At 45.8% G+C, this 25,129-nt stretch overlaps 1 protein-coding gene across 21 annotated transcripts in view; it reads right to left on the bottom strand.

Annotated features, from left to right (window-relative positions):
* KCNMA1 (potassium calcium-activated channel subfamily M alpha 1) overlaps window positions 1-25,129 on the bottom strand; it is a 731,255-nt gene that overhangs the window by 389,833 nt on the left and 316,293 nt on the right. For all 21 annotated transcript variants that reach the window (XM_073686045.1, XM_073686039.1, XM_073686043.1 and 18 more), the window contains exon 5: window positions 17,148-17,259. In XM_073686045.1, the coding sequence (XP_073542146.1) occupies window positions 17,148-17,259 (112 nt within the window). The remainder of the gene's footprint in view (window positions 1-17,147; window positions 17,260-25,129) is intronic.

Below are 25,129 nucleotides of genomic sequence, written 5' to 3'. Positions count from 1 at the left end.
AAGGATAAAGTCTGCTATACAGTTATAGGGTATGCAGTGAGTCCAACGGCTGACCAAATTTAGGAAAAACCCCACTAAGAATTTAAAGACACATAGAGCAGGGCCACAGTAATGACAAATTCCCATTAGAAAGGAGAGAGTTTGCTATACAGTTATAGGGTATGCAGTGAGTCCAACGTCTGAACAAATTTAGAAAAAAACACACTAAGAATTTAAAGACACATAGAGCAGGGCCACAGTAATGAGAAATTCCCATTAGAAAGGAGAGGGTCTCCCATAGTGTTGGCCTATGCGGTGAATGCAGTGGCTGCCAAAAATTGGGAGGCACTCCAATGCCCCTTGGAAGAGACTTAGGGGGACTCATAAAAAAATCTTCCCATTAGAAAGAAGCGGGTCTCCTATACTTGTAATGCCCATGCACTAAGTGTATGGGCTGACAAACATTTACCCCTGGAGAGTATACATGAACATACTGTATAAATTGTTTTTTTAAGGGCATCATAAACACCCTTTAAAAAAATGTGAGTGTTGTGCATCACGGACCACGGTCACCCTGGTGATATGGTGGTGGAGGATGAGGAGAAGGAGGAGGACAAGAGCAAACAGCCAAAATCAGGAAGCGTATACCCATGTGTGGGTGTGAAGAGGTGCATGGGAATACACCTCCCAAAAAAAGACACTAGATTTGAGTTTATGTTACGCTATCATTCGGTGGTGTAGAGAAGTCTGGCCCAATCCAGCCCTTGTTCATTTTTATAAGAGTCAGCCTGTCAGCATTTTCAGTTGACAGGCGGATGCGCTTATCAGTTATAATTCAACCAGTGGTACTAAAAACCCTCTCAGATAAAACGCTAGCAGCAGGGCAGCCCAGGACCTCCAAGGCGTAGAGAGCCAGTTCATTCCACGTATCCAGCTAGGATACCCAATAATTATAAGGCACAGAGGAATCACGGAGGACGTTGGTACGATCGGCAAGGGACTCTCTCAGCATCTTCCAAAACTTTGCACTCCTTGTAAGAGTACCTCAAACCTCAGGGCCTGTCTGATGGGAGGGTCTGAGAAAACTGTCCCAGAACTTTGACAGTGTTCCCCTGCCTCTGCTGGATTGCATTTGTGCCTCTCTCGCCTGTACTCCTTGGTTGTCCAACGAACTGTGACCTCTGCCGCCAGCATTTTCAGATGGGAATTTTTTTAATAGTTCCGCAACAAGGGCCTTCTGGTACGGCCCCATTTTGAGAACGCGAGGGTCATGGTAAAGGCAGCGTAACATAAACTCAGCCATGCGTGCCAGACTGCTAACAGGCAAGACTTCCGTGTCCTCACTAAGAGGATGACTGACTATGCTCTCCTCCTCCTCCTCCTTTCTGTCCTCTGGCCATTCACGCTGAACAGATGGTATGACAGTTGTGCAGGTAGTACAGTCTATAGCGCATGAAACTAGCTCCTGTTCTTCCTCCTCCTCCTCTTCCTCATTGTCACCCAATCCACGTTGGGATGAGATGAGGCTGGGCCATGTGTAATCACCCTGTATGTTTCCTTGCTCAATCTTATTGTGCTCTGCCTGCAATGCATCCTCTATGATTGTGAGCAGAGAGCATTTCAGAAGACAGAGAAGTGGGTTGGTGACGCTAATTATGGCGTCATCGCCGCTCACCATCTTGGTTTAGTCCTCAAAGTATTGGAGGATGGTACATATGTCTGACATCCATGTCCACTCCTGAGGTCTTATGTGTGGAGTCTGAACTGAATACCGACGGCCTTGTTGATGCTGGTACTCAACAACTGCCCTTTTCTGCTCACAAATCCTTCCCAACATCTGCAGTGTAGAGTTCCAACGCGTGGGGACATCACACACCAGTCTGTGAGCCGGAAGCTGCAAACGCTGCTGAAACACTGAGGGCGGCGGAAGCTGTAGCTGACTTTCTAAAATGGGCACACAGGTGATGTACTTTAACAAGCAGATCCGGCAGCTCCGGGTAGGATTTGAGAAATCTCTGAACCACGAGGTTAAGCACATGGGCCAGGCATGGTACGTGTGTGAGCTCGCCTCGCCTCAGAGCCTCCACCAGGTTCCGGCCATTGTCACACATGACCATGCCTGGCTGTAGGTTCAGTGGTGTGAGCCACAGATTTGCCTGCTCTTTCAGTGCTATTCACAACTCTTCAGCATTATGCGGTTTGTCAGCTAAGCATATTAGCTTCAGCACAGCCTGTTGCCGCTTGGCCAAGGCAGTGCTGCAGTGCTTACAGCTTGTGACTGATGTGGTCATTTCGGAGATGGAGACTGAAGAGGAGGAGGAGGCTGAGGAGGATGAGATGCAGACTGTAGACTGTGGGGGCAACCCTAATTGACCTAGTGCCCGCAATCCTTGGCGTCGCGAAGACGTGTTCCGTTCCAAGGTCTGACTGGGTCCCGACTTCCACTATGTTAACCCCGTGTGCCATCAGTGAGATGTACCGTCCCTGCCCTCAAGCACTTGGCCACGTGTCCGTGGTTAGGTGGACTTTCCCGGTAACTGCATTGTTGAGGGAACAGTTCATGTTTTGGGACACATGCTTGTGTAATGTGGGGATGGCAGACTGGGAGAAATAGTGGCAGCTGGGGACCGAGTACCGAGGGACGGCCGCCGCCATCAGGTTGCGGAATGCTTCCGTCTCCACGAGCCTAAAAGGCAACATTTCGAGCGCAAGCAGTTGTGAAATGTGGGAATTTAGTAGTGTGGCCTGTGGGGCGTTGGCTCCGTATTTGCGCTTGTGTTCCAAGGACTGGGGTATGGACAACTGAATGCTGCACTGTGACAAGGATGTGGACGTGCTTCCTGATGCGGCTACTTGAGTGTGCAACGACAGGTACAGGGCAGGAGGCATCTTCGCATGCACCATGAAAAGGGGATTGGCTTGCTTGCACAACAGCGAAAGAAGCAATGGTGCCACCCGCAGACACTGTTCCTGGACCCTGGGGTTCTGCCCACAAAGTCGGGTGCTTTGCTGCCATGTGCCTGATCATGCTGGTGGTGGTCAGGCTGGTCGTTTTGCCACCCCTGCTGATGCTAGCCTGGCAAGTGGTGCAAATGGCCTTTTTGGGGTTATCTGCAGAGTCTTTAAAAAACAACCAGACTCTGGAAGACCTAACAGTTGTACTGGCAACTTCCTTCGTGTTGGTGTTACAAGGAACGGTTGCCTGGCTTCTTTCTGCGGCCACCACACTGCTTCTTCCTGCCTGTTGGGGTGCTCTGCCTCCCTCTCCCTGTGTGCTGCTGTCCTCGCTCTGCATGTCTTCCTGCCAGGTTGGGTCAGTTACTATATCATCCACCACCTCATCTTCCACTTCCGCACTCTGGTCCTCCTCCTGACTTTCTGGCAATTGTGTCTCATCATCGTCCACCTCTTGTGACACTTTCCCACCGACGCCTCTGTGTGACCGTGGCTGCTGAAATATTTGGGCATCGCTACATGCGATCTCCTCTTGCCCCGCTTCAAATGGACCAGGCGAGAGGCCCGAATCTATAAATGGAAAAGTGAACAGCTCTTCCGAGTGTCCAAGTGTTGGCTCAGTTGTCTCTGGGCACTCGGCATGGTGGGAGGAAGGAGGTTCAGGGTGAGGAATATACGGTCCAGACTCACAGCTACTGAGACTTGACCATGTGGAAGACAAGGTGGTGGTGGTGGTGGCTAAGTGACTGGAAGCATTATTGGCTATCCAACCAATAACCTTTTCACACTGCTCTGTGTTCAATAGTGGTGTTCTGCAGTCCCCTATTAATTGGGACAGGAAGGTCGAGCGAGAAGATGTGGGTGTTTGTTGTGGCACAATTTCAGCTTGCCCACAGCCTCGGCCATTGGCGGGGGGCTCCTTAGGACAGCGCGCGCAGCCCCTTTAAGAGGGAGGGAGCGCGTGCACGCCTTAAGCTCAGTGCCCGGGAACCTGCGTGCGCCGGCAGCAGCAACAGGAGAGCTGGAAGACGCCGGGCCAGGAGCGCGGCGGTAAGGGGGACGGCGCCTCTGCCTGTCAGGGGGCAGAGACGCCGATGCTACAGTACCCCCCCCCCTTTTACGCCCCCTCTTCTTTAGGACTGAAAAAAAAAATTTAAGAAGAAGCGGGGCATGGATGTTCTCCCTGAGTTCCCAAGTTCTCTCCTCTGGGCCAAACCCCTTCCAATCCACCGGAAAAAAAGGTTTTTCCTCTTACCCTCTTGGTAGCCAGAATGTTCTCTAACTCATAGACGTCCTCAGTGGAGACCGAAGCTGGGGAGGTACCTGGATCGTCGGAAAAAGAATTAAGAACAACCGGTTTGAGGAGAGATAGGTGGAAGGAGTTGGGAATCCGTAAGGTGGCCGGGAGTTTTAACTTGTAGGCCACTGGATTGATTTGCTTGAGGACTTCAAATGGACTGATGAACCGTGGACCCAACTTATAGGAGGGTATTTTGAGACGAAAATGTTTGGAGGAGAGCCAAACCTTGTCTCCCGGACGGAATTGAGGTGGGTCCAGACGTCTCTTGTCGGCATGTCTCTTCATCCGCTCGGAGGATTGAAGAAGTGCGGATCTAGTGTCCTCCCAAATGGTGTAAAATTCGCTGACCAGAGACTCCGTGGCAGGATTGTCCACAGAAGCGGAGAGGGGAACGGAATCCAGGGATGTTGACCGTAGACCACAAAGAACGGGGACTTGGAAGAAGATTCGCTCTCATGGTTGTTATAGGAGAACTCGGCCCATGGTAGGAGCTTTACCCAATCGGTATGGTGAGCATTGACGAAGTGACGGAGGAAGCTGGTAAGGATCTGATTGATACATTCCACTTGGCCATTGGACTGAGGATGATAAGCAGAGGAGAAATCCAGGGAGACATCCAGCAGCTTACACGTAGCTCTACAGAAGCGCAAAGTGAACTGGACCCCTTGGTCAGACACAATGTGGAGGGGTAGGCCGTGGAGACGAACGATGTGGTGAATGAAGTCCTTAGCCAGCACAGATGCAGACGGGAGACCAGGCAGAGGGATAAAGTGGGCCATTTTAGAAAAGCGGTCAGCGACCACCCAAATGACAGTACAACCGGCAGAGACAGGGAGATCAGTAATAAAGTCCATAGCAATGTGTTGCCACGGGGCAGCAGGTACGGAAAGAGGCAGGAGACGGCTGGCTGGAAGATGTCTGGGAACCTTGTTGCGGGCACAGGATGAACAGGCCATGACAAAGTCTACAACATCCTTGCGCAGAGAGGGCCACCAGTAATGCCGGGTAATGAGCAGGAAGGTGTTCCTCTGGCCAGCATGGCCGGCTAGTTTAGATGAATGACCCCAGTGAAGAACCTTCTTACGATCAAACGTCTTACCGGGTGGGAGACGAGACAGGTCCAAGGGAGCCACATTCATCACTTTGGAGGGATCGATGATATGCATAGGCTCCTCCTCTAGATGGGAAGACAGGAAGGACCGGGACAAAGCGTCAGCTTTAACGTTCTTGTAAGCAGGGCGGTAATGTAGGGTAAAGTTGAAACGGGCGAAGAACAAAGACCACCGGGCCTGACGCGGACTGAGTCTTTGGGCATCTTGTAGATATGCCAGGTTTTTGTGGTCAGGGTAGATGACAACCGGGTGCAGAGCCCCCTCTACCAGGTAACGCCACTCCTCCAGCGCCAATTTGATGGCTAGCAGTTCTTGGTCTCCTATGGAATAGTTGCGTTCGGATGAGGAGAAAAGCTTGGAGAAGAAGCCGCAGGTTACCATTCTCCCGGACAGAGATTTCTGGGTGAGCACCGCTCCGGCTCTGGAAGAGGAAGCATCAACCTCCAGAAAGAACTGTTTGTTGCAATCCAGACGGTGTAACACCGGGGCAGAAGAGAAGGCTTGTTTTAAGGAGAGGAAGGCCTCCTCCGCTTCGGACGTCCATTCCTTTGGATTTGCTCCTTTACGGGTGAGCGCAGAGATGGGTGCAGTCCGGGAAGAGAAATGTGGGATGAAGAGGCGGTAATAGTTAGCGAAGCCCAGGAATCGCTGAATCGCCTTCAACCCCTCCGGTCGGGCCACTTTAAGACGGCAGAGACCTTCTCTGGGTCCATCCGTAGACCAGTCTTAGAGATAATATAGCCCAGGAATGGAAGAGAGGTCTGCTCGAAGAGGCATTTCTCAAATTTTGCGTATAGGTGATTCTGCCTGAGCCTAAGCAGGACCTAACGAATATCCCTCCGGTGTGTGGAAAGATCCGGAGAGAAGACCAAGATGTCGTCCAGGTACACCACCACGCATGAATATAAGAGGTCACGGAAGATGTCGTTAACTAGTTCTTGGAAGACGGCTGGAGCATTACAGAGGCCGAAGGGCATCACACGGTATTCATAGTGGCCATCCCGGGTATTGAATGCCGTCTTCCACTCGTCTCTTTGGCGGATCTGGACCAAGTTATACACCCCACGAAGATCGAGCTTGGTGAAGATCTTCGCGCCTTTAAGGCGGTCGAACAGCTCTGAGATGAGCGGCAGGGGGTATTTATTTTTGATAGTAATCTGGTTGAGTCCTCTATAATCGATACAGGACGTAGTGAACCATCTTTCTTTTTTACGAAGAAGAATCCAGCTCCAGCCGGGGAGGTAGATTTCTGGATGAATCCCCTAGCCACATTTTCTTCGATGTACTCCGGGTTTCGGCCAGCGACAAGGGGTAGATACGCCCACGGGGTGGAGTGTAACGGGTACCAGGTCGATAGGGCAATCATATGGCCTATGAGGTGGCAGTGTCTCTGCTTCCTTTTTGTCGAAGACATCTGCATAGGACCAGTAAGGTGCCGGTAGACCAGGTAAATTAGCCGGAGTAGACGGAGGTCGAGCCGGGCGAACCGGAACCAGGCAGGTCTCATGGCAATCCTGCCCCCAATGGAGCACCTCACCGGATCGCCAATTCAGAACGGGTTCATGTCTCTGTAGCCAGGGTAGACCTAGCAAAAGGGAGTGAGAGAGTCCGGATAGCACATGGAAGGAGATCCTCTCCAAGTGCAGCATTCCCACCTGAAGGGTTACAGGCTCTGTGACGAGCAAGATGGTCACCGAAAGGAGTCTTCCATCCACGGAAGCGACTGCCAATGGTTCAGCCAGAGGTTTGGTAGGAATCTGATACTTCTCTACAAGGGACTGAGAAATGAGATTCCCAGCAGCTCCGGAATCCAGGTGGGCGGTTTCAAAGAAGCGCTTCTCTCCGCAGGAAATAGAAACGGATAAAGTCAAGAACGGAGGATTTACTCTTGCCTAGGATGACCTCTCCGAGAGGTCCTTAACACTGGAGTTTCCCGGCTTCACCGGACAGGAACGGATCAGATGCTCCTTACTACCACAGTACAAACAGCTCCCCTCGGCTCGGCGTGTTTCTTGGCGAGACTTGACCATCTTGGTCTGGTCGATCTGCATGGTTTCGGGTGAGCGTGCCCGGGGAGTTGCTGGTTGAGAGGCAGGTTTCTGGAAAACAGGAGCAAGATGAGAAAATCTTCTCTCCCGGGTAGTCTCCTTAGCTCGTTCCAGGAAACGGATGTCAATCCGGGTAGCTAGTGACACCAGGTCATCCAAGGTGGTAGGAATGTCCCAGCCGGCTAGCTCGTCCTTGATCTGTCCGGAAAGACCCTCCCAGAAGGTGGACACCAGGGCCTCGTTGTTCCAGGCAAGCTCAGAAGCGAGGGTACGGAACTGTATGGCATACTGGCCCACGGTGAGACTCCCTTGGCGGAGATGGAGCAATGAGGAGGCAGTAGAAGTCCTTCATCCGGGCTCATCGAAGACCTTCCGGAAGGTGGTGAGGAAAGCCGGAAGATCGGACACCAGGGGATCCCCTCTCTCCCATAGAGGGTTTAGCCATGCCAATGCTTCCCCGGTGAGGTGAGACATGATGAACGCCACCTTGGCCCGGTCGGAGGAAAACTGATGTGCTAGTAGTTCAAAGTGCAGCGTGCACTGGTTCAGAAAACCCCGACATAAGACGGGGTCACCCCCAAAACGAGGAGGCGCAGAGAGTCGGGGTCCAGAGCTGGATGCCGTGGCACTGGTAGGCAGAGGCGCCGCCGGAGCGGGTGTCGCTCGGCTCGAGGAGGACACAGGTGGGACGGACAGCGTGTCCAGGTGAGAGTTCACAGACCGCAGGTAGGTCAGGATGGTTTCCTGTTGGGATCTCTGAAACCTCCTGGTACAGGTCAGCAAACGAAGGAGCCTGGGGGCCACCGGGTTCCATGGCCCGTGCAAACTGTTACGGATCCGGGTGGTGGAACCTCTGTGTTGCGGTGCAAGGAGGGACCAGAGGGGCGTAACTAGGTATCAACTCGGACTGGCCAAGGTCGCACGGCGGCTCAATCGACTCCGTGAACCAGGGAAGGACCGAGCAGAGGGACCAGGTGCTACTCTGGGCCAGTCCTTGTATAAGAGCAGGTGACTCCCATGGGTCAGAAGGCAGGGACTGACTGGTACAGCAGATGAGCACGGCAGGCAGGCTGACGGGTGATCCAGGTAGACGGACTGGCAGACACCACGGGTAACTGGCAGGAGCCTCCAGGTAGGCTGGCTGGTAGGCACGGCAGGTAACTGGTACGTTCTCCCGGTAGGCAGGCAAGCCTGGCCCACAGACAGACTGGCGGGTTTGGACCGTAGGCAGACTGTCGGGCTGGAGAGTGTACTTGGCTGGCGGAGACAGGTAGTCAGGCTGGCGGACTGGACTGGTAGTCAGGCTGGCGGACTGGTAGTCAGGCTGGTGGACTGGACTGGTAGTCAGGCTGGCGGACTGGACTGGTAGTCAGGCTGGCGGACTGGACTGATAGTCAGGCTGGCGGACTGGACGGGTAGTCAGACTAGCAGCGGGACCTGAGGGCTGAAGCAGAGTTAGAACACAGAGCTACAAACTTGCACGGGCACCTCCATTTTGCAGCAGGAGAGCCTATATGCACTGCAGGCTGCTATATATCCTGCCTGCCTATATACACTGCCTGCCTGATATCTCTGCAGATGGATTAGTCCTCAGAAGGACTGTGTGTTGAGATGGATATGTGTCTCTAATATAGTTTGGTACACCTACACTAACTAGAAACAAGCAAATCTCTCCCTCAGCAGCAGCTCTCCCTACACTGTCTGATTCCAGAGTGACTGTGACGAGCATGGCGGCGCCAGGTCTGATATAGACCTGATGACGCTGTGCGGCCAGCCAATCACTGTAATGCCACAACCAACATGGCTACGGCATTACAGAGAGTGGCAGGCAATCCCTGCATGTTCATTGGCGTTCTAAAGAGCGCCAAACATGCAGGGGGGAGACCCGAGCTCCCGCTGAGCAACCCCGGAAATACTCGGTGAGCGCCGAGCATCTCGAGCAGTAAGATACTCGGGCGAGCACCGAGCAGTAGCGAACATGCTCGCTCATCACTAGTTTTCACCAAGCATGGCAGGGTATTATCTACAAACATCTCCACTTTTTTGTATGTCTAAAGTTCCAGAAGTCTTGGGGTTTGTTCATGTGCAACTTTGCAAATTTTAGACATGCTGCCATGTTCTTTTTAAACAGAAGAGGCATTCTCCGGGCAGCACTTCCAAACAAGCCAAACTTGTTCCGTCTTTTTCTAATTGTACTGTCTTGAACTTGAAGTTTTCTTTTGCAATTTTTTTGAGTAATGTATGGTGTGATATTTGTGTGAATTTCTCTATTCCTGGTAAAATTCTCAACTGTCTTGAATGTTTTCCACTTCTGCATAATCCTTCTCTCTCCAAAATACTTGAAAATGGCCTTATAACTCAAGTCTGAATGCTCCAGACCAGCAAACTGCCAAAAGATTTGCATTTATAGAGGTGGACACAATTGCTGATAAACAAATAATAAAGGACAGTTGATTAGTATCACCAGCCTGTTATTTTCACTTTATGTCATTAGGTGTACTTATTTTTTCATATACTACGTTCCAAATTATTATGAAAATTGGATTTCTGTGTCATAAAGATGGATTTTTTTTATTTTTGGAATAAACTCATGGATGGTTTTGTGTCTCAGGGATCTTTGGATCACTGAAATTAATCTCAAACACCTGTGATAATTAGTGTGCAGGTGATCCCAATTAAAGGAAAACTACTTAAAGACATTCCAGATTATTAAGCAGCCACAGGTTTCAAGCAATATGGGAAAGAAAAAGGATCTCTCTGTTACTGAATAACATCAAATAGTGCAATGTCGAGGACAAGGTATGAAAACATTACATATTTCAAGAAAACGTAAGCATGATCATCGAACTGTGAAGAGATTTGTGGTTGATACAAAGCACAGACAGGTTCGTGTAGATAAAAGCATAATGAGGAAGGTTTCTGCCAGACAAATTTACTGGATTAAAAAAGCAGCTGCTGAAATACTATTACAAAGCAGCAAAGCTTTATTTGAAGCTGCTGGTGCCTCTGGAGTCCCACCAACTTCAAAGTGTAGGATCCTTCAGAGGCTTGCAGGTGTGCATAAAACTACTATTTGGTTACCTCTAAACAGTGCTCACAAGCAAAAATGGTTGAAGTGGGCCCAGACATACTGTACATGAAGACTAATTTTAAAACAGTCTTGTTTACTGTTGAGTGCCAGTCAACCCTGGATGGTCCAGATAGAGTAGTGGATGGTTAGTGAATGACCACCATGTCCCAACATCTTTTGGGCTGGAATCATGAGGAAAGAGCTGGTAGGCCCTTTTAGGGTCCCAAAGGTGTGAAAATATAGAGTTCCTGACTGACCACTTTTTTCCATGGTACAAAAAGAAGAACTATTCCATCCACAGCAAAATCATCTTCATGCATGACAATGTACCATCTTGTGCTGCTAAGAATACCTCTGAGTTATTGATTGTTATGAGCAAAAAAGAAGAGTAACTCATGGTGTGGCCACCATCTCCCTTTCCCAACCTCAAGCCTATTGAGAAGCTTTGGAGTATTCTGAAGCAAAAGGGTGGAAGGCAAAGTACATCAAAACATCAGGTCTGGGAGGCTATTCTGACTATTCAAAAATTCAAAAGTTGAATTGATTAAAAAATTCACAAATTGAATTGATGATAGAATTGTGAAGGTGACATAAAAGAACGGATCCTATGTTAACACGTAACTTGGCTTGTTAAGATGTTTTTGATTGAAAAAGCTTTTGATTTCAGTAAATGTGACCTCTTAATGCTGAGAATTCAACAAATTACTATTTTTAGGTCTTTACAACCTATAAAGTGTTTACAGACATTGCTTTGAAAAAGTATTCATACCCTGTGAGTTTTTCCACATGTTTTCACGTTTCACCCATCAACTTAAATGTATTTTATTAGGATTTTATGTGATATAGAACACAAAGTAGCAAGTATTTGAGAAAAGGAAATGATACATGATTTTCTAAATATTTTAAAAACATAAATCAGAAAATTGTGACACGCATTTGTATTCAGCCCCCTGTAGTCTGATACCCCTAAATACAGTCCTGAGTGACCAATGGCCTCCAGAAGTCACATAATTAGTAAATTGAGTCCACCTCTGTGTAATTTATTCTCAGTATAACTACTGCTGTTCTGGAAAGGCCTCAGAGGCTTGTTTGAGAACATTAGGGATCAAACATCATCATGAAAATCAAGGAACACACCAGACAGGTCAGGGATAAAGTTGTAGAGAAGAATAAAGCAGGGTTAGGTGAAATAAACATAGCCCAAACTCTGAACATCTCACGAAGCAATGTAAACACAATTTTTGAAGGAACTCAGCAGGTAGTTTGCTCCAAACATCTTGGAGAACTAACCGCAGATCTTCTATGGATGTATGGTTGCACAAATCCTGTCGGGGCCATATCATCACTGCGAGGGTTCCATGTTTCTATTTACACCAAAGATAGGTCTTAATGACATTGGCTGTGTGTTTGGGGTCACTGTCTTGCTGTAGAAAAAAATGGAGCCAATCAGACGCCTCCCTGATGGTATTGCATGATGGATAATTATCTGTCTGCATTTCTCAGCATTGAGGACATCATTAATCCTGACCAAATTCCAAACTCCATTTGCTAAAATGCAGCCTCAAATTTGAAAAAAAGGAACCTTCACCGTGCATCATTGTTACCTACAGACAATCATTACTGTACCACCTTCCATTCCTTCAGAGAAAAAACTGCCTTACGCTATAGCCAAATGTTTCACATTTAAACTTAGCAGTCCAGAGCACCTGCTGCCATTTTTCTGCATCCCAGTTTCTATGTTTTAGTGCATAGTTATTTGGCTTTGTTTCCATTCCATGTCAAATGTGTGGTTTGGGGCAGCAATTCCTCCATGAAGACGACTTCTGGCCAGACTTCTCCAGGAGATGGGAGTATCTGGGTCACACTGGTTGCTGCCAGTCCTATGCTGATGGCACTGGTGGACTACTTTCAGTTTTGAAGGTAAGGTTGTTTAGCCAACTACTGTATCCTCAATATTGCCCATTTCTTGGTGTTTCTTCTTTGAAATCTGTGCCTGAGAGAAACCTTGCTGATGCAGTGGAACTACTTTGTGTCTTGTTACTGTGCTCAGTTTTGGCAGAGTGTATGACATGTGACATGAAACTATCTTCCACTGCTTCACCTTTGTAACAGTGTGGCTGATGTTAAACCACTTTGCTCAACTAGCACCCCCTGATCTACATATTTATATTTTTTGCCTCTGAATATTTCATGCTCCAAGTTTTAATTGATTACAATTAAATATATATTTTTTTAATGAAGTTTGCTATGCTGGAATTCCTTTTCTCCTGAACTTTGCTGAACGGTTTCAATGTCAGTTAATGTCTGTGTTTCAACCTTCACATTCAAATAACCTCTTCAGAAAGGAATGAGCCCTGCCACATGACTTAGGATAAGACATAAGAGCAGACATGCTATTTGCAGACACGTGCTTTTCAATGTTTGCCCTTCATCAGTGGAAAACAAGAAGTATGATTCTGGCTGATTGAAAGGCCTAATGGTAACGTCACTCCTTGCGGAGAGTGACATGCCTGACATGCTGGTGTGAGGAGACTTATAGGCCAGAGTGAGGAGACTTATAAGCCATGCAATGTTCTTCTAGAAAATTAAATATGCAACTTTCCTCTACAGAGAGGAAGAGGATTGATCTTTAGAACCACCTATTACAAGTATAAATCCTAAAAGTCAATATCGCAATATCGACCCTTTAAAGAGCCTTGTCATATGAAAATGATGATCATTATCACCTGTTTAGTATAATTGGTAATTAGTATATTTTGTATAATTAGTCATACAGCTGACTATAGCCCTACAAATTCCCCGACAGAGTGCAAATATACCTAGAAGAATTGATGCTGTTTTGAAGGAATAGGCACATCAAAAAGGAGAAAAAATGTATAACGAACAATATCTGAAAATACCCTACATTTTATTGATGCAAATCATTAAAAACATACAAAATTCCAATGGCAACAGATATATTAGTGGTGGGCCAAGAAAGCCACCACGGATAGATATCCACATGAGGAAGAAGCTTATAAATAATGGTACGGACAGTCAAGAGTGGTATAGCAAAGTACCCACTCAAAAAATTAATATATACTTCCTATGTCTGGACCACAGATAGGTGTTAAAGTGCACAGTGCATTATACAATTTTGTAAAAAACCATCCCACACCTAAATACATATACAAATATGCTATCACTACTCACATGTGTTAGCCAGTCTATGGTGCCGCCGCCCCTACGCACGTTTCGGCACTGTGCCTTCTTCCGGGAGTGTGACATCATTAAGATCGGTATCCCTTAAGTATTGCATACTGCCCAATAGCAAAACCTTCTTTCTTCTCCTCTTTCTCCCCCCTATTTTTTCCTTTTGAATGCTGTTTTTTGGTTTTCTGTATTAGATTTATCTATATTTTTTTGTATACTAAGGACTCTAAGGCTGTGTGGCCACGATGCGTTTTTTTAAGCGTTTCCGCAGCAGCCAAAACGCTGCAGAAACACTTAAAAAACGCATGGTAGAAGGCCTGCCATGTTCCCCAATGATAATCCGCATGTGCTGTGCATGTGCTGCGGAAATCATGTACCATGGATTAACATGGAGTAACACAATAGTTTTCTCTACAGTAGATGAGAAGATATCAGACTTATTCCTGACAGATATCATTAGCCTTCTGACAGTGGACGTACATCATCAAGTAGTTTCTAATTACCAAATAGAAATATTTACAAACATCCCCAAGATTGTACGATATGTGAAATTAATAGATAGTCTGCACGCACAATTTCCTACAATAATCTTTTTTACAGTGTATCACTTTGGCAGAGACAATTCCTGCTTTTGTTTCAAATACCTCTATCTGTCTCTGTTAGGCACTGTACTAAGAAGCATGCCAATAAAGCAAAATGCAACCGGAAAGCCTTGAACAGTGTACACGTAATGGGAAGGCAGATCAGCATAAAGAATGAAAAGGAAAATGTCCACTATGTACACATTAGACACAGCAATCTGTACAGAACAAGTTGTACCACTGGAGGGCAGCACTTCCTCACAGATGATTCCTCAGTGACCAGAAAGTAGAAGTACAGCTTACCCTGCTCATTGGTCTAAAATCAGTCCAGATGTGTGAATCTATAATCAAATCGATCACAATTCCTTGCAGTATGCACTGTTCACATCTCGCTTATACAAAATAAAATATTTATATGACCTATACTTTTCCAGGCTTTACAGTATATTTGATTGATTTAATATGGGATCCATCAGAGCAATATTGGATTGGTCTTCTAAGGTTCTGGTCACAGTGGTAGAATGGACTCTGTTTTCATAAGCATACAAAATATTGCAAATCTGTAACTGATCCCTATGAATCCTATAAATAGAGAATCAGTTCTGCGATATTTTTCGAATTGAAGCTTCGTGCTACTCTAATTTGGCCAATGAAGAACTAAACCTTCCCACTCACTAGCAAATATAATTGAATGATAGTGTAAGCAAAGTCTAATGGCACTACAGCAGAAAAAACTAATTTGTACAGTCATGGCCAAAAGTATTGAGAATGAGACAAATAGTAATTTTTCTAAAGTTTACTGCTTCATTTTTTGTAATGGCAATTTGCATATACTCCTGAATGTCAAAGAGTGATCAGCTTAACAGCAATTACTGTACTTGCAAAGTCAATATTTGCCCAGAAAATGAACTTTAACCCCCAAAACACATTTCAACATCATTGCAGTCCTGCCTTAAAAGGAGCAGCTAACATTGTTTTAGTGATTGATCCATTAACACAGGTGTGGGTGTTGATGAGGACAGGGCTGGCAATCAATCAGTCATGATTAAGTAAGAATGACATCACTGGACACTTTAAAAGGAGGCTGGTTCTTGGTATCATTGTTTCTCTTCAGTTAACCATGGTTATCTCTAAAGAAACACGTGCAGCCATCATTGCACTGAACAAAAATGGCCTAACAGGGAAGAGTATCGCAGCTACAAAGATTGCACCTCAGTCAACAATTTATCACATCATCATGAACTTCAAGGAGAGAGCTTCCATTGTTGTCAAAAAGGCTTCAGGGCGCCCAAGAAAGACCAGCAAGCGCCAGGACCGTATCTTAAAACTGTTTCAGCTGCGGGATCGGACTACCAGCAGTGCCGAGCTTGCTCAGGAATGGCAGCAGGCTGGTGTGAGTGCTTCTGCACGCACTGTGAGGCGGAGACTCTTTGAGCAAGGGCTGGTTTCAAGGAGGGCAGCAAAGAAGCCACTTCTCTCCAGAAAAAACATCAGGGACCGACTGATATTCTGCAAAAGGTACAGGGAGTGGACTGCTGAGGACTGGGGCAAAGTCATTTTCTCTGATGAATCTCCTTTTTGATTGTTTGGGACATCTGGAAAACAGCTTATTCGGAGAAGAAGAGGTGAGCGCTACCACCAGTCTTGTCTCATGCCAACTGTAAAGCATCCTGAAACCATTCATGTGTGGGGTTGCTTCTCAGCCAAGGGAATCGGCTCACTCACAGTCTTGCCTAAAAACACAGCCATGAATAAAGAATGGTACCAGAATGTCCTCCAAGAGCAACTTCTCCCAACCGTCCAAGAGCAGTTTGGCGCCCAACAATGCCTTTTCCAGCATGATGGAGCACCTTGCCATAAAGCAAAGGTGATAACTAAATGGCTCATGGAACAAAACAGAGATTTTGGGTCCATGGCCTGGAAACTCCCCAGATCTTAATCCCATTGAGAACTTGTGGTCAATCATCAAGAGACTGGTGGACAAACAAAAACCAACAAATTCTGGCAAAATGCAAGCATTGATTATGCAAGAATGGACTGCTATCAGTCAGGATTTGGTCCAAAAGTTGATTGAGAGCATGCCAGGGAGAATTACAGAGGTCTTGAAGAAGAAGGGGCAACACTGCAAATATTGACTTGCTGCATTAACTCATTCTAACTGTCAATATAACCTATTGGTACTCATAATATGATTGCAATTATATTTCTGTATGTGATATAAACATCAGACAAACACTAATAAAAACCAGAGGCCAGCAGATCATGTGAAAATATAATTTTGGTGTCAATCTCAAAACTTTTGGCCATGACTGTACAAATATATTTGTTGTACTCATACTTTTCAGTAGCTAAGGCTTATAATAATTATCTCCTTTAAGCATAAAGTTATCTTTCCTAAAGATCCTTTTAAATACATGTCTTGGACTCATCCCCACTCTAGCTTTAAACTACACCATTCCCATAAAAATCAAGTAAGAATGCCGCGAAAAGCGCAGTTTTGCTAAGCCCTACTCCTATCATGATCCAAATCGGTGCTGTTGGCAGATATGGATTATGGAGTCCCAAGGCTGAACTTTAGGGCAAACTGGGCATTCCCCAAGAGGTCTATAGCATACAGTTTTCAAGAAGTGCCCTCCAAACACTTATTATGCATCAACGGCTTTTGGTGTGCCATTGTTCACCACAGAAACTATGGACTGGATGCTACGGAAAATGGCTTGGCTGCTAAGTTATGCACCATATGGCCGTTGCTTGGCCATTGTATTTAGTAAAATTATCAAAACACCCCATGATACCACAGCACAATTTTATTTCCTGAAATCTCCAAAGCCCATGATCTGGGCAGAAGCAGAGTAAATATATTTGCAAGTAACATAGGAATTACTACAGCAATCATTGGTGTCTACTTACCCAGCCAGCTCCTGTTTAAATACACAGACACAAAGACAGGAGGCACTGTAAAGAAGTCCACTACAGAGTTCACTTCCAGCCAAAACCACAGTTTGTCATTGGCAGCGATAAACTGTGAACACAAGGGGGTTTGACAGTCAGGTTAAGGGCACATCGTAAGAAAGTCAAGGTAAGGGCTAGATATGATTATGAGAACACTTGTGGGGAGTAATGTTAACATACATTCATTCACACTGGCTATCTCATGTCAGTGCAATAGACCACGATAATTTCTAGATGGGCCTTTAGCATAAAGAAAGGAACTGTTTATTTCTTAAGGGTAATATGCATGTTTCACTACCAAAAAGTGCATGATAATAAAATATAAATGAAGAGCGCATTATTTAAATATTTATGTATTTATTTTATGAAACATACATATTGTACTTAAGAAAATATGTAGCTTCTGTCTTCAGGATAAGGTCCCATCTAAAAATAAGAATCATGGATCAATGTGTTCCGTGTTTTTACATTTATATTATATACAGGGGCTGAAATAAGTATTGAACACGTCACCAGTTTTCAAAGTAAATATATTTCTAAAGGTGCTATTGACATGAAATTCTCACGAGATGTCAGTAACAATCCATTCAATCCACACAGGCAAAGAAATCAAACCACAGATGTCCATAAATTATGTGTAATAATGATAAATGACACAGGAAAAAGGTATTGAACACATGAAGAAAGAGAGGTGCAAAAAGTCATGGAAAATCATGACACCTGCTGAAATTGATCGGTAATTAGAAAGCAATCCTGACACTTAGTGAAAATAATATCAGCTGGTTCAACTGATGGCCTCTAAGCAGGTGTCTTATTACCAAGGTGCCACACAAGAAACATCTCATATTGGGCAAAACTAATGAGCTGTCTCAAGGCCTTCGCAACCTTATTGTTGCAAAACATACTGATGGCATTGGCTACAGAAGAATTTCTAAACTACTGAAGGCTCCATTGAGCACTATTGTGGCCATAATCCTTAAGAGGATAGAACATCATTTCATCATAAATCGGCCATGACCAGGTGCCCCCCTCCCCCCGCAAGATTTCAGACAGAGGAGTGAAAAGAATAATCAGAAGAGTTGTCCAAGAGCCAAGGGCCACCTGTGCAGGGCTAAAGAAAGACCTGGAATCAGGAGGTACAAAGAAAACAATAACAAATACACTCAACCTACATGGCCTGTATGCATGATCACCACGCAAGACTCCGTTGCTGAACAAAAAGCATGTTCAAGCACGTTTAAAATTTGCTCAACAACATCTTGACAAGCCTGTAAAATACCGTATTTTTCGGACAATAAGACGCACTTTCCCCCCCATAATTTAGGAGGAAAATGGTGGTACGTCTTATAATCTGAATGTAGCTTACAGCGGAACGACTGAGGTGGAAGCTGGAGGTGGCGCCAGCAGGAGTGGGGTGATGCTGAGGGCCCCTGGCTGGGATGAGGTGCTGCGAGGCGGTGAGCGGGCCCTTGGCTTTCACAAAATGTCAGCAGAGTCCTCACACCTCCCATTGTTTTCACAGTGGTAGACTGGAGGAAAATGGCCACCAGAGGCAGATCATGCGCAGATTAAGATCTCGTCTTCCGAGATCTCCCGATATCTTAATCTGTGTATGTGCCCCCTATGGCGGCCATTTTCCCAAAGTCCACTGCAGTGAAATCAGTGGGCAGTGCGGGGACTCTGTCGACATTATCTAAAAGCTTGCAGCCCGTCGCAGCCTTTCACCGCTGAACACCCCTAAGTTACCATAAAATCGGACTATAAGACGCAAAACCGTTTTATAAAAAAAAATTTTTATATTTTCCTCCCCAAAACTGGGGGTGCATGTATGGTCGGGTACATCTTAAAATATGGTACTGGGAGAATATAGTCTGGTCACATGAGACCAAAATTGAACTCTTTTGATGCCATAATACACTCAATGTTTGGGGGCAAAAAGGCACTGCATATCACCCCAAAAACACCATACGAACAGTGAAGGTATAAGTGGAAACATCATTGTGCGGGGCTGTTTTTTAGAGTACGGCACTGGCAAACTTCATATCATTGAAAGAAGGATGAATGGACAAATGTACCCAAAAATATTTAGATTTAAGAGTCCTCAGTGGTTGATACCTTTTAATGGCTAACTGAAAAGATGATAACAAGTTGCAAGCTTTCGAAACTACACAGGTTTCTTCATCAGGCATAGTATAACACAAAATCTGAAGAGTCATATATTTATACACAACAGGACACAGAAATAATGCAATAGATGAGACAAGTGATATAAAGCAGAGCTATTACTATGGGAAAGGGATAAACAGTTGTGGCTGTAAATATTGGATTAGTTCATAGATAAGGAGTGTGAAAGTTATATTGTTCTGTGATTGAAGCCTGTTCCAGGGCTGTGATGCCCCCACAGTTCTGAGGAGCGCATTCCTTAGTTGTTATAGAATGACAAAAATCCATGCGACACATTCATTCCTGCTCTGAAGGTATTAAATAAATTTCAGTAAGTGTGTTCAATACTTTTTCTCATTTTACATAAATTAATTTTTGGACATCTATGGTTTGATTTCTTCTCCTGTGTGGATTGGACGGGTTGTTACCAACATCTGGTGAGAATTTCATGTCAATAACACTTTAGAAATATATTTACTTAGAAAATTGGTGATGTGTTCAATACTTATTTCACCTGCTGTATATATAGTACCGTAATTAAGTAATGTGACGAATTCCCCAATACTAGAGCACCACAATGTGAAGTTTAATTTCTGGTGTGCTTTATCTTTGTGAAATGCACAAAAAAGTGAATGCTCCAGTCCGTAGTATCTTCCGAGTATACACTGTGTGCCGAATTATAAGGGAAATGCGTATTTTGATCACTTTGATACTTTTTATACATGTTGTCCTACTCCAAGCTGCATAGGCTTGAGAGCCAACTCCCAATTAAGTAAATCTGGTGATGTGCATCTCTGTAATGAGGAGGGGTGTTGTCTAATGACATTAACACCCTATATAAGGTGTGCTTAATTATTAGGCAACTTCCTTTCCTTTGGCGAAATGGGTCAGAAGAGAGATTTGACGGGCTCTGAAAAGTCCAAAATTGTGAGATGTCTTGCAGAGGGATGCAGCAGTCTTGAAATTTCCAAACTTTTGAAGCGTGATCACTGAACAATCAAGCGTTTCATGGCAAATAGCCAACAGGGTTGCAAGAAGCGTGTTGGCCAAAAAAGGCGCAAAATAACTGCCCATGAATTGAGGAAAATCAAGCGTGAAGCTGCCAAGATGCCATTCGCCACCAGTTTTACCATATTTCAGAGCTGCAACGTTACTGGAGTATCAAAAAGCACAAGGTGTGCGATACTCAGGGACATGGCCAAGGTAAGGAAGGCTGAAAAACGACCACCTTTGAACAAGAAACATAAGATAAAACATCAAGAATGGGCCAAGAAATATCTTAAGACTGATTTTTCAAAGGTTTTATGGACTGATGAAATGAGAGTGACTCTTGATGGGCCAGATGGATGGGCCAGAGGCTGGATCAGTAAAGGGCAGAGAGCTCCACTCCGACTCAGACGCCAGCAAGGTGGAGGTGGGGTACTGGTATGGGCTGGTATCATCAAAGATGAACTTGTGGGACCTTTTCGGGTTGAGGATGCAGTGAAGCTCAACTCCCAGACCTACTGCCAGTTTCTGGAAGACAACTTCTTCAAGCAGTGGTACAAGAAGAAGTCAGTATCGTTCAAGAAAAACATGATTTTCATGCAGGACAATGCTCCATCACATGCATCCAACTACTCCACAGCGTGGCTGGCCAGTAAAGGTCTAAAAGAAGAAAAAATAATGACATGGCCCCCTTGTTCACCTGATCTGAACCCCATAGAGAACCTGTGGTCCATCATTAAATGTGAGATCTACAGGGAGGGAAAACAGTACACCACTCGGAACAGTGTCTGGGAGGCTGTGGTGGCTGCTGCACGCAATGTTGATCGAAAACAGATCAAGCAACTGACAGAATCTATGGATGGAAGGCTGTTGAGTGTCATCATAAAGAAAGGTGGCTATATTGATCACTAATTTTTTTGGTTTTTGTTTTTGCATGTCAGAAATGTTTATTTCTAAATTTAGTGCACTGATATTGGTTTACCTGGTGAAAATAAACAAGTGAGATGGGATTATATTTGGTTTTTATTAAGTTGCCTAATAATTCGGCACAGTAATAGTTACCTGCACAAACAGATATCCTCCTAAGATAGCCAAATCTAAAAAAAAGCCCACTCCAACTTCCAAAAATATTAAGCTTGGATATTTATGAGTCTTTTGGGTTGATTGAGAACATAGTTGTTGATCAATAATAAAAATAATCCTCTAAAATACAACTTGCCTAATAATTTGGCACACAGTGTAATATACCATTATTTTACTCCGGGCAAGTCCTTTTTTCAAAGAATGCTCATTCATGCATACAGTGTGTGAGGTCTGGAGCTGGGCACCCATCTTACTCTCCTCTCTGCACAGGTACACCTGGAAATGTAGCAGAGAGGAGTGAGAACTGTGTGCACAGCTAAGGACCTTACACAGTGTATGCATTAATGAGTGTTCTCTGCAAACAGCACTTACGGTAGACAAGCAAACACTATCAATCAAGAGAAGGAGGCAACCTCATGGAAATGACAGCGGGAGGAATGGTGCACTCAGCCGCTAGACTTTTCCAAGGGTTCAATGTGAGCACCCAAATTAGCACATGAAAAAAGTGTATAGCACTGATAATGGAAGTGCCAATTTTGAAAGTAAAGATGTGTTTTTTATAGGGTTTACATCCCCTACAAGGCATTATGCTTAGATTTATAAGAATTGTGAGGCAGTGAGAGGGATCATATGCGAGGGATGGTATGTGTCTCTATAATGTGCATAGAGGTATATTGAACCCGCTGGAGTACATTGCTGTCACAGACACAGCTGTGATTGCAGTGTAGAATAAAAGTAAAGTTTGAACTTGGTCAAGCTATTTGGCTAAGTTGGATTTAAGAAAAACTGGTATGGGCTTTTATTCTTGGAGCGGACTACAGGATGGCAGTGGGGCGGTCCACTCCCTCCAGGACGGGTCTTACAAGTGGCTCATGGCCACAGATTCCTTTTAAAAACCTGCAGCAAAGTTGTGGGTGTATCAGTGTTGGGATTGCTAGCAGCATAGCAGGAAAGCTCTGCAAGCCTGTGTGAGGCTGAACACAGGCCTGTGAAGGCAACGTATCTGATGCACCTTAAGTGACAGGGCGCGGCCGTCTCCCGCGGCAACAGGGTTACACGGACTGTGTGGATATCCCGGCTGTGAACCGGAGGACAGCTTTTGCTTTTGTGTTGTGAGTTTTTGCCAAATAAAGCTGTTTAAGTTGGACTATCCTTGGGTCACTGCCTCATTACCGCACAGTGTGTACACCGCCGCACTACAGTATGGTGGAGAATGTGGGCAGTGTGAACTGAGGCATACCCCAACGCCAGCTACAGAAAGATTAACCCTCCCAGAATAAAGGTGCGGAAAACGAAGATCCCGAGTCAGGGATACCTGCCGTTGGGGTCGCCAACCTAGCGACAGAGTGTAACCCCGATAGGGTTCCCCTAGCGGTACTGGCAGGAGAGATTGAGGAGACCCCATCGATCCCAGAGCTGGAAGTGTCCCGGGGAATGTTTAGGACAGCTCAGCTGCAGGATCCTAAACTGACCCGGCCACGCGTCAATGAGGTGGCTCAGCAACTGGGTGCAGAGACGGTTTTTCCGTGCATGGCGGTCAACCAAGATTTACTCTATAGAGTTGACAAGATCCAAGAAGAGGTGGTGCAACAGCTAGTAGTGCCTCAGTCATACTGTCAGTTGGTACTCAAGATGGCCCACACACACCTGCTGGGTGGGCATCTAGGGGTTAAAAAGACACAAGAGCGCATCTTGCAGCGGTTATTTTGGCCTGGGATTTACGCTGAGGTACAGAGGTATTGTGAATCTTGTCTGGAATGTCAGCGAACCACAATCACCGCAAGCTTCCATAGCCCATTGGTACCTCTGCCGGTTATAGAGGTACCTTTCGAACGGATTATGATGGATTTGGTGGGACCCATTGTAAAATCAGCTCGTGGCCACCAACATATACTTGTGGTCGTCGATTATGCCACACGTTACCCACAGGCCATTCCGCTACGCCACACTTCGGCTAAATTTATTGCCCGGGAGTTGTTTGCCATTATTCTGTTGCCTTGGGCTGCATAAGGACTAAGGAGATCCTCACATATCAGGGGACTCCTTTTATGTCCAAGGTGATGAAGGAACTGTGAAAGCTGCTAAAAATAAAACAGTTGACCAAGTCGGTGTACCACCCACAGACAGACGGGTTATTCGAATGGTTCAATAAAACCCTCAAGTCCATGTTAAAAAAAGTGGTTTCCAAGGATGGGAGGGATTGGGACATGTTACTGCCATATTTAATGTTTGCCATCCATGAGGTACCACAGACTTCCACGGGGTTCTCACCCTTTGAGTTACTGTATGGCAGGCACCCCAGGGGGCTGCTGGACGTAGACAAAGAGACGTGGGAACAGGAGCCTACCCCACATCGCAGTGTAATAGATAATGTGGCAAGTATGCAGGACCGGGTCGCGGCGGTCAAGCCTATAGTAAAGGAACACCTCCTGGATGCTCAGGCAGCGCAGAGCCGAGCATATAATAGAAAGGCCATGGTCAGGTCCTTTAAAGAAGGGGATCGGGTATTGGTATTAGTGCCCACTGTAGAGAGTAAACTCTTGGCCAAGTGGCAAGGGCCATATGAAGTCCGGGAAAAGGTTGGGGAGGTAAAATTACAGAGTGTACCAACCCGGGAAGAGGAAACCCGAACAGTTATATCATGTCAATCTGCTTAAAGCCTGGAGAGACCAGGAATGTATGATTAGGGATAAGACTCCGGTCGTTTCGTATGTGGACCCTCCAACGCCGGCTCGGGAAGAGGCCAGAGGAGAGGTAAAGATAAGTGATGCCCTCACTAAACAGCAGCAACGGGAGGCTCAGAGGTTAGTGCAGCAGAATACGTATGTATTCTACGAACTACACGGCCGCACCTCTGTCATCCAATTTGATATTGTTACCGAGCCTCGTGTGAGGGTACGAATGAAACCATACCGTGTACCAGAAGCCCGGAGGCAAGCCATCGCAGCTGAAGTGAAACAAATGCTCAAACTAGGAGTAATTGAGGAATCCCGGAGTGAGTGGGCCAGCCCCATTGTGCTGATTCCGAAGCCGGACGAATCGTTATGATTCTGTAATGACTTCCGAAAATTGAATGAGGTGTCAAAATTTTAAGTTTATCCAATGCCCTGGGTGGACAAGCTGATCGAGAGACTGGGGAAGGCCCAGTACTTCACCACGCTCGATATGACCAAGGGTTACTGGTAGGTGCCTCTGACAGCATCGGCGAAGGAAAAGACTGCCTTTATAGCGCCTCTATCATTATGTCATTTAGCCTTTTGGGTTACATGGAGCCCCGGCCACCTTTCAGAGACTGATGGACATAGTGATATTATTATTTTTAGTACAGATTGGCATACCCACTTGTCCCAGGTACAAAGCAGTAGTGGATTCGCTCAGGGAAGAGGGCCTGACAGCGAACTCAAAAAAATGTGCGATAGCTCTCAAGGAAGCCTGGTACTTGGGGTAAGTAATTGTCCGTGGGGTTATAAACCCCAAATAAACAAGATCAAGGCCACGCACAACTGGCCCAAGCCTATGACTACTAAACAGGTGAGAGCGTTCCTCGGCATCGTTGGGTACTACCGACGATTTTTATCTAACTTTGCTGGGAGAACGGCGGCCCTGACCGATCTGTTAAAGGGTAAGAAGTCGGTTATGGTTCGGTGGAAACCACAAGCGGAGGAAGCGTTCCAATCCATGAAGTCAGCGTTGTGGGAGAGACGGTC

The sequence above is a fragment of the Phyllobates terribilis genome, unplaced genomic scaffold (assembly GCF_046119375.1).
Source record: "Phyllobates terribilis strain yellow unplaced genomic scaffold, ASM4611937v1 Scaffold_5__5_contigs__length_657084704, whole genome shotgun sequence".
In the NCBI taxonomy this organism is placed as follows: domain Eukaryota; kingdom Metazoa; phylum Chordata; class Amphibia; order Anura; family Dendrobatidae; genus Phyllobates; species Phyllobates terribilis.
The sequence above is the reverse complement of the archived record's forward strand: the minus strand, read 5'-3'. Positions and strand labels throughout refer to the sequence as shown.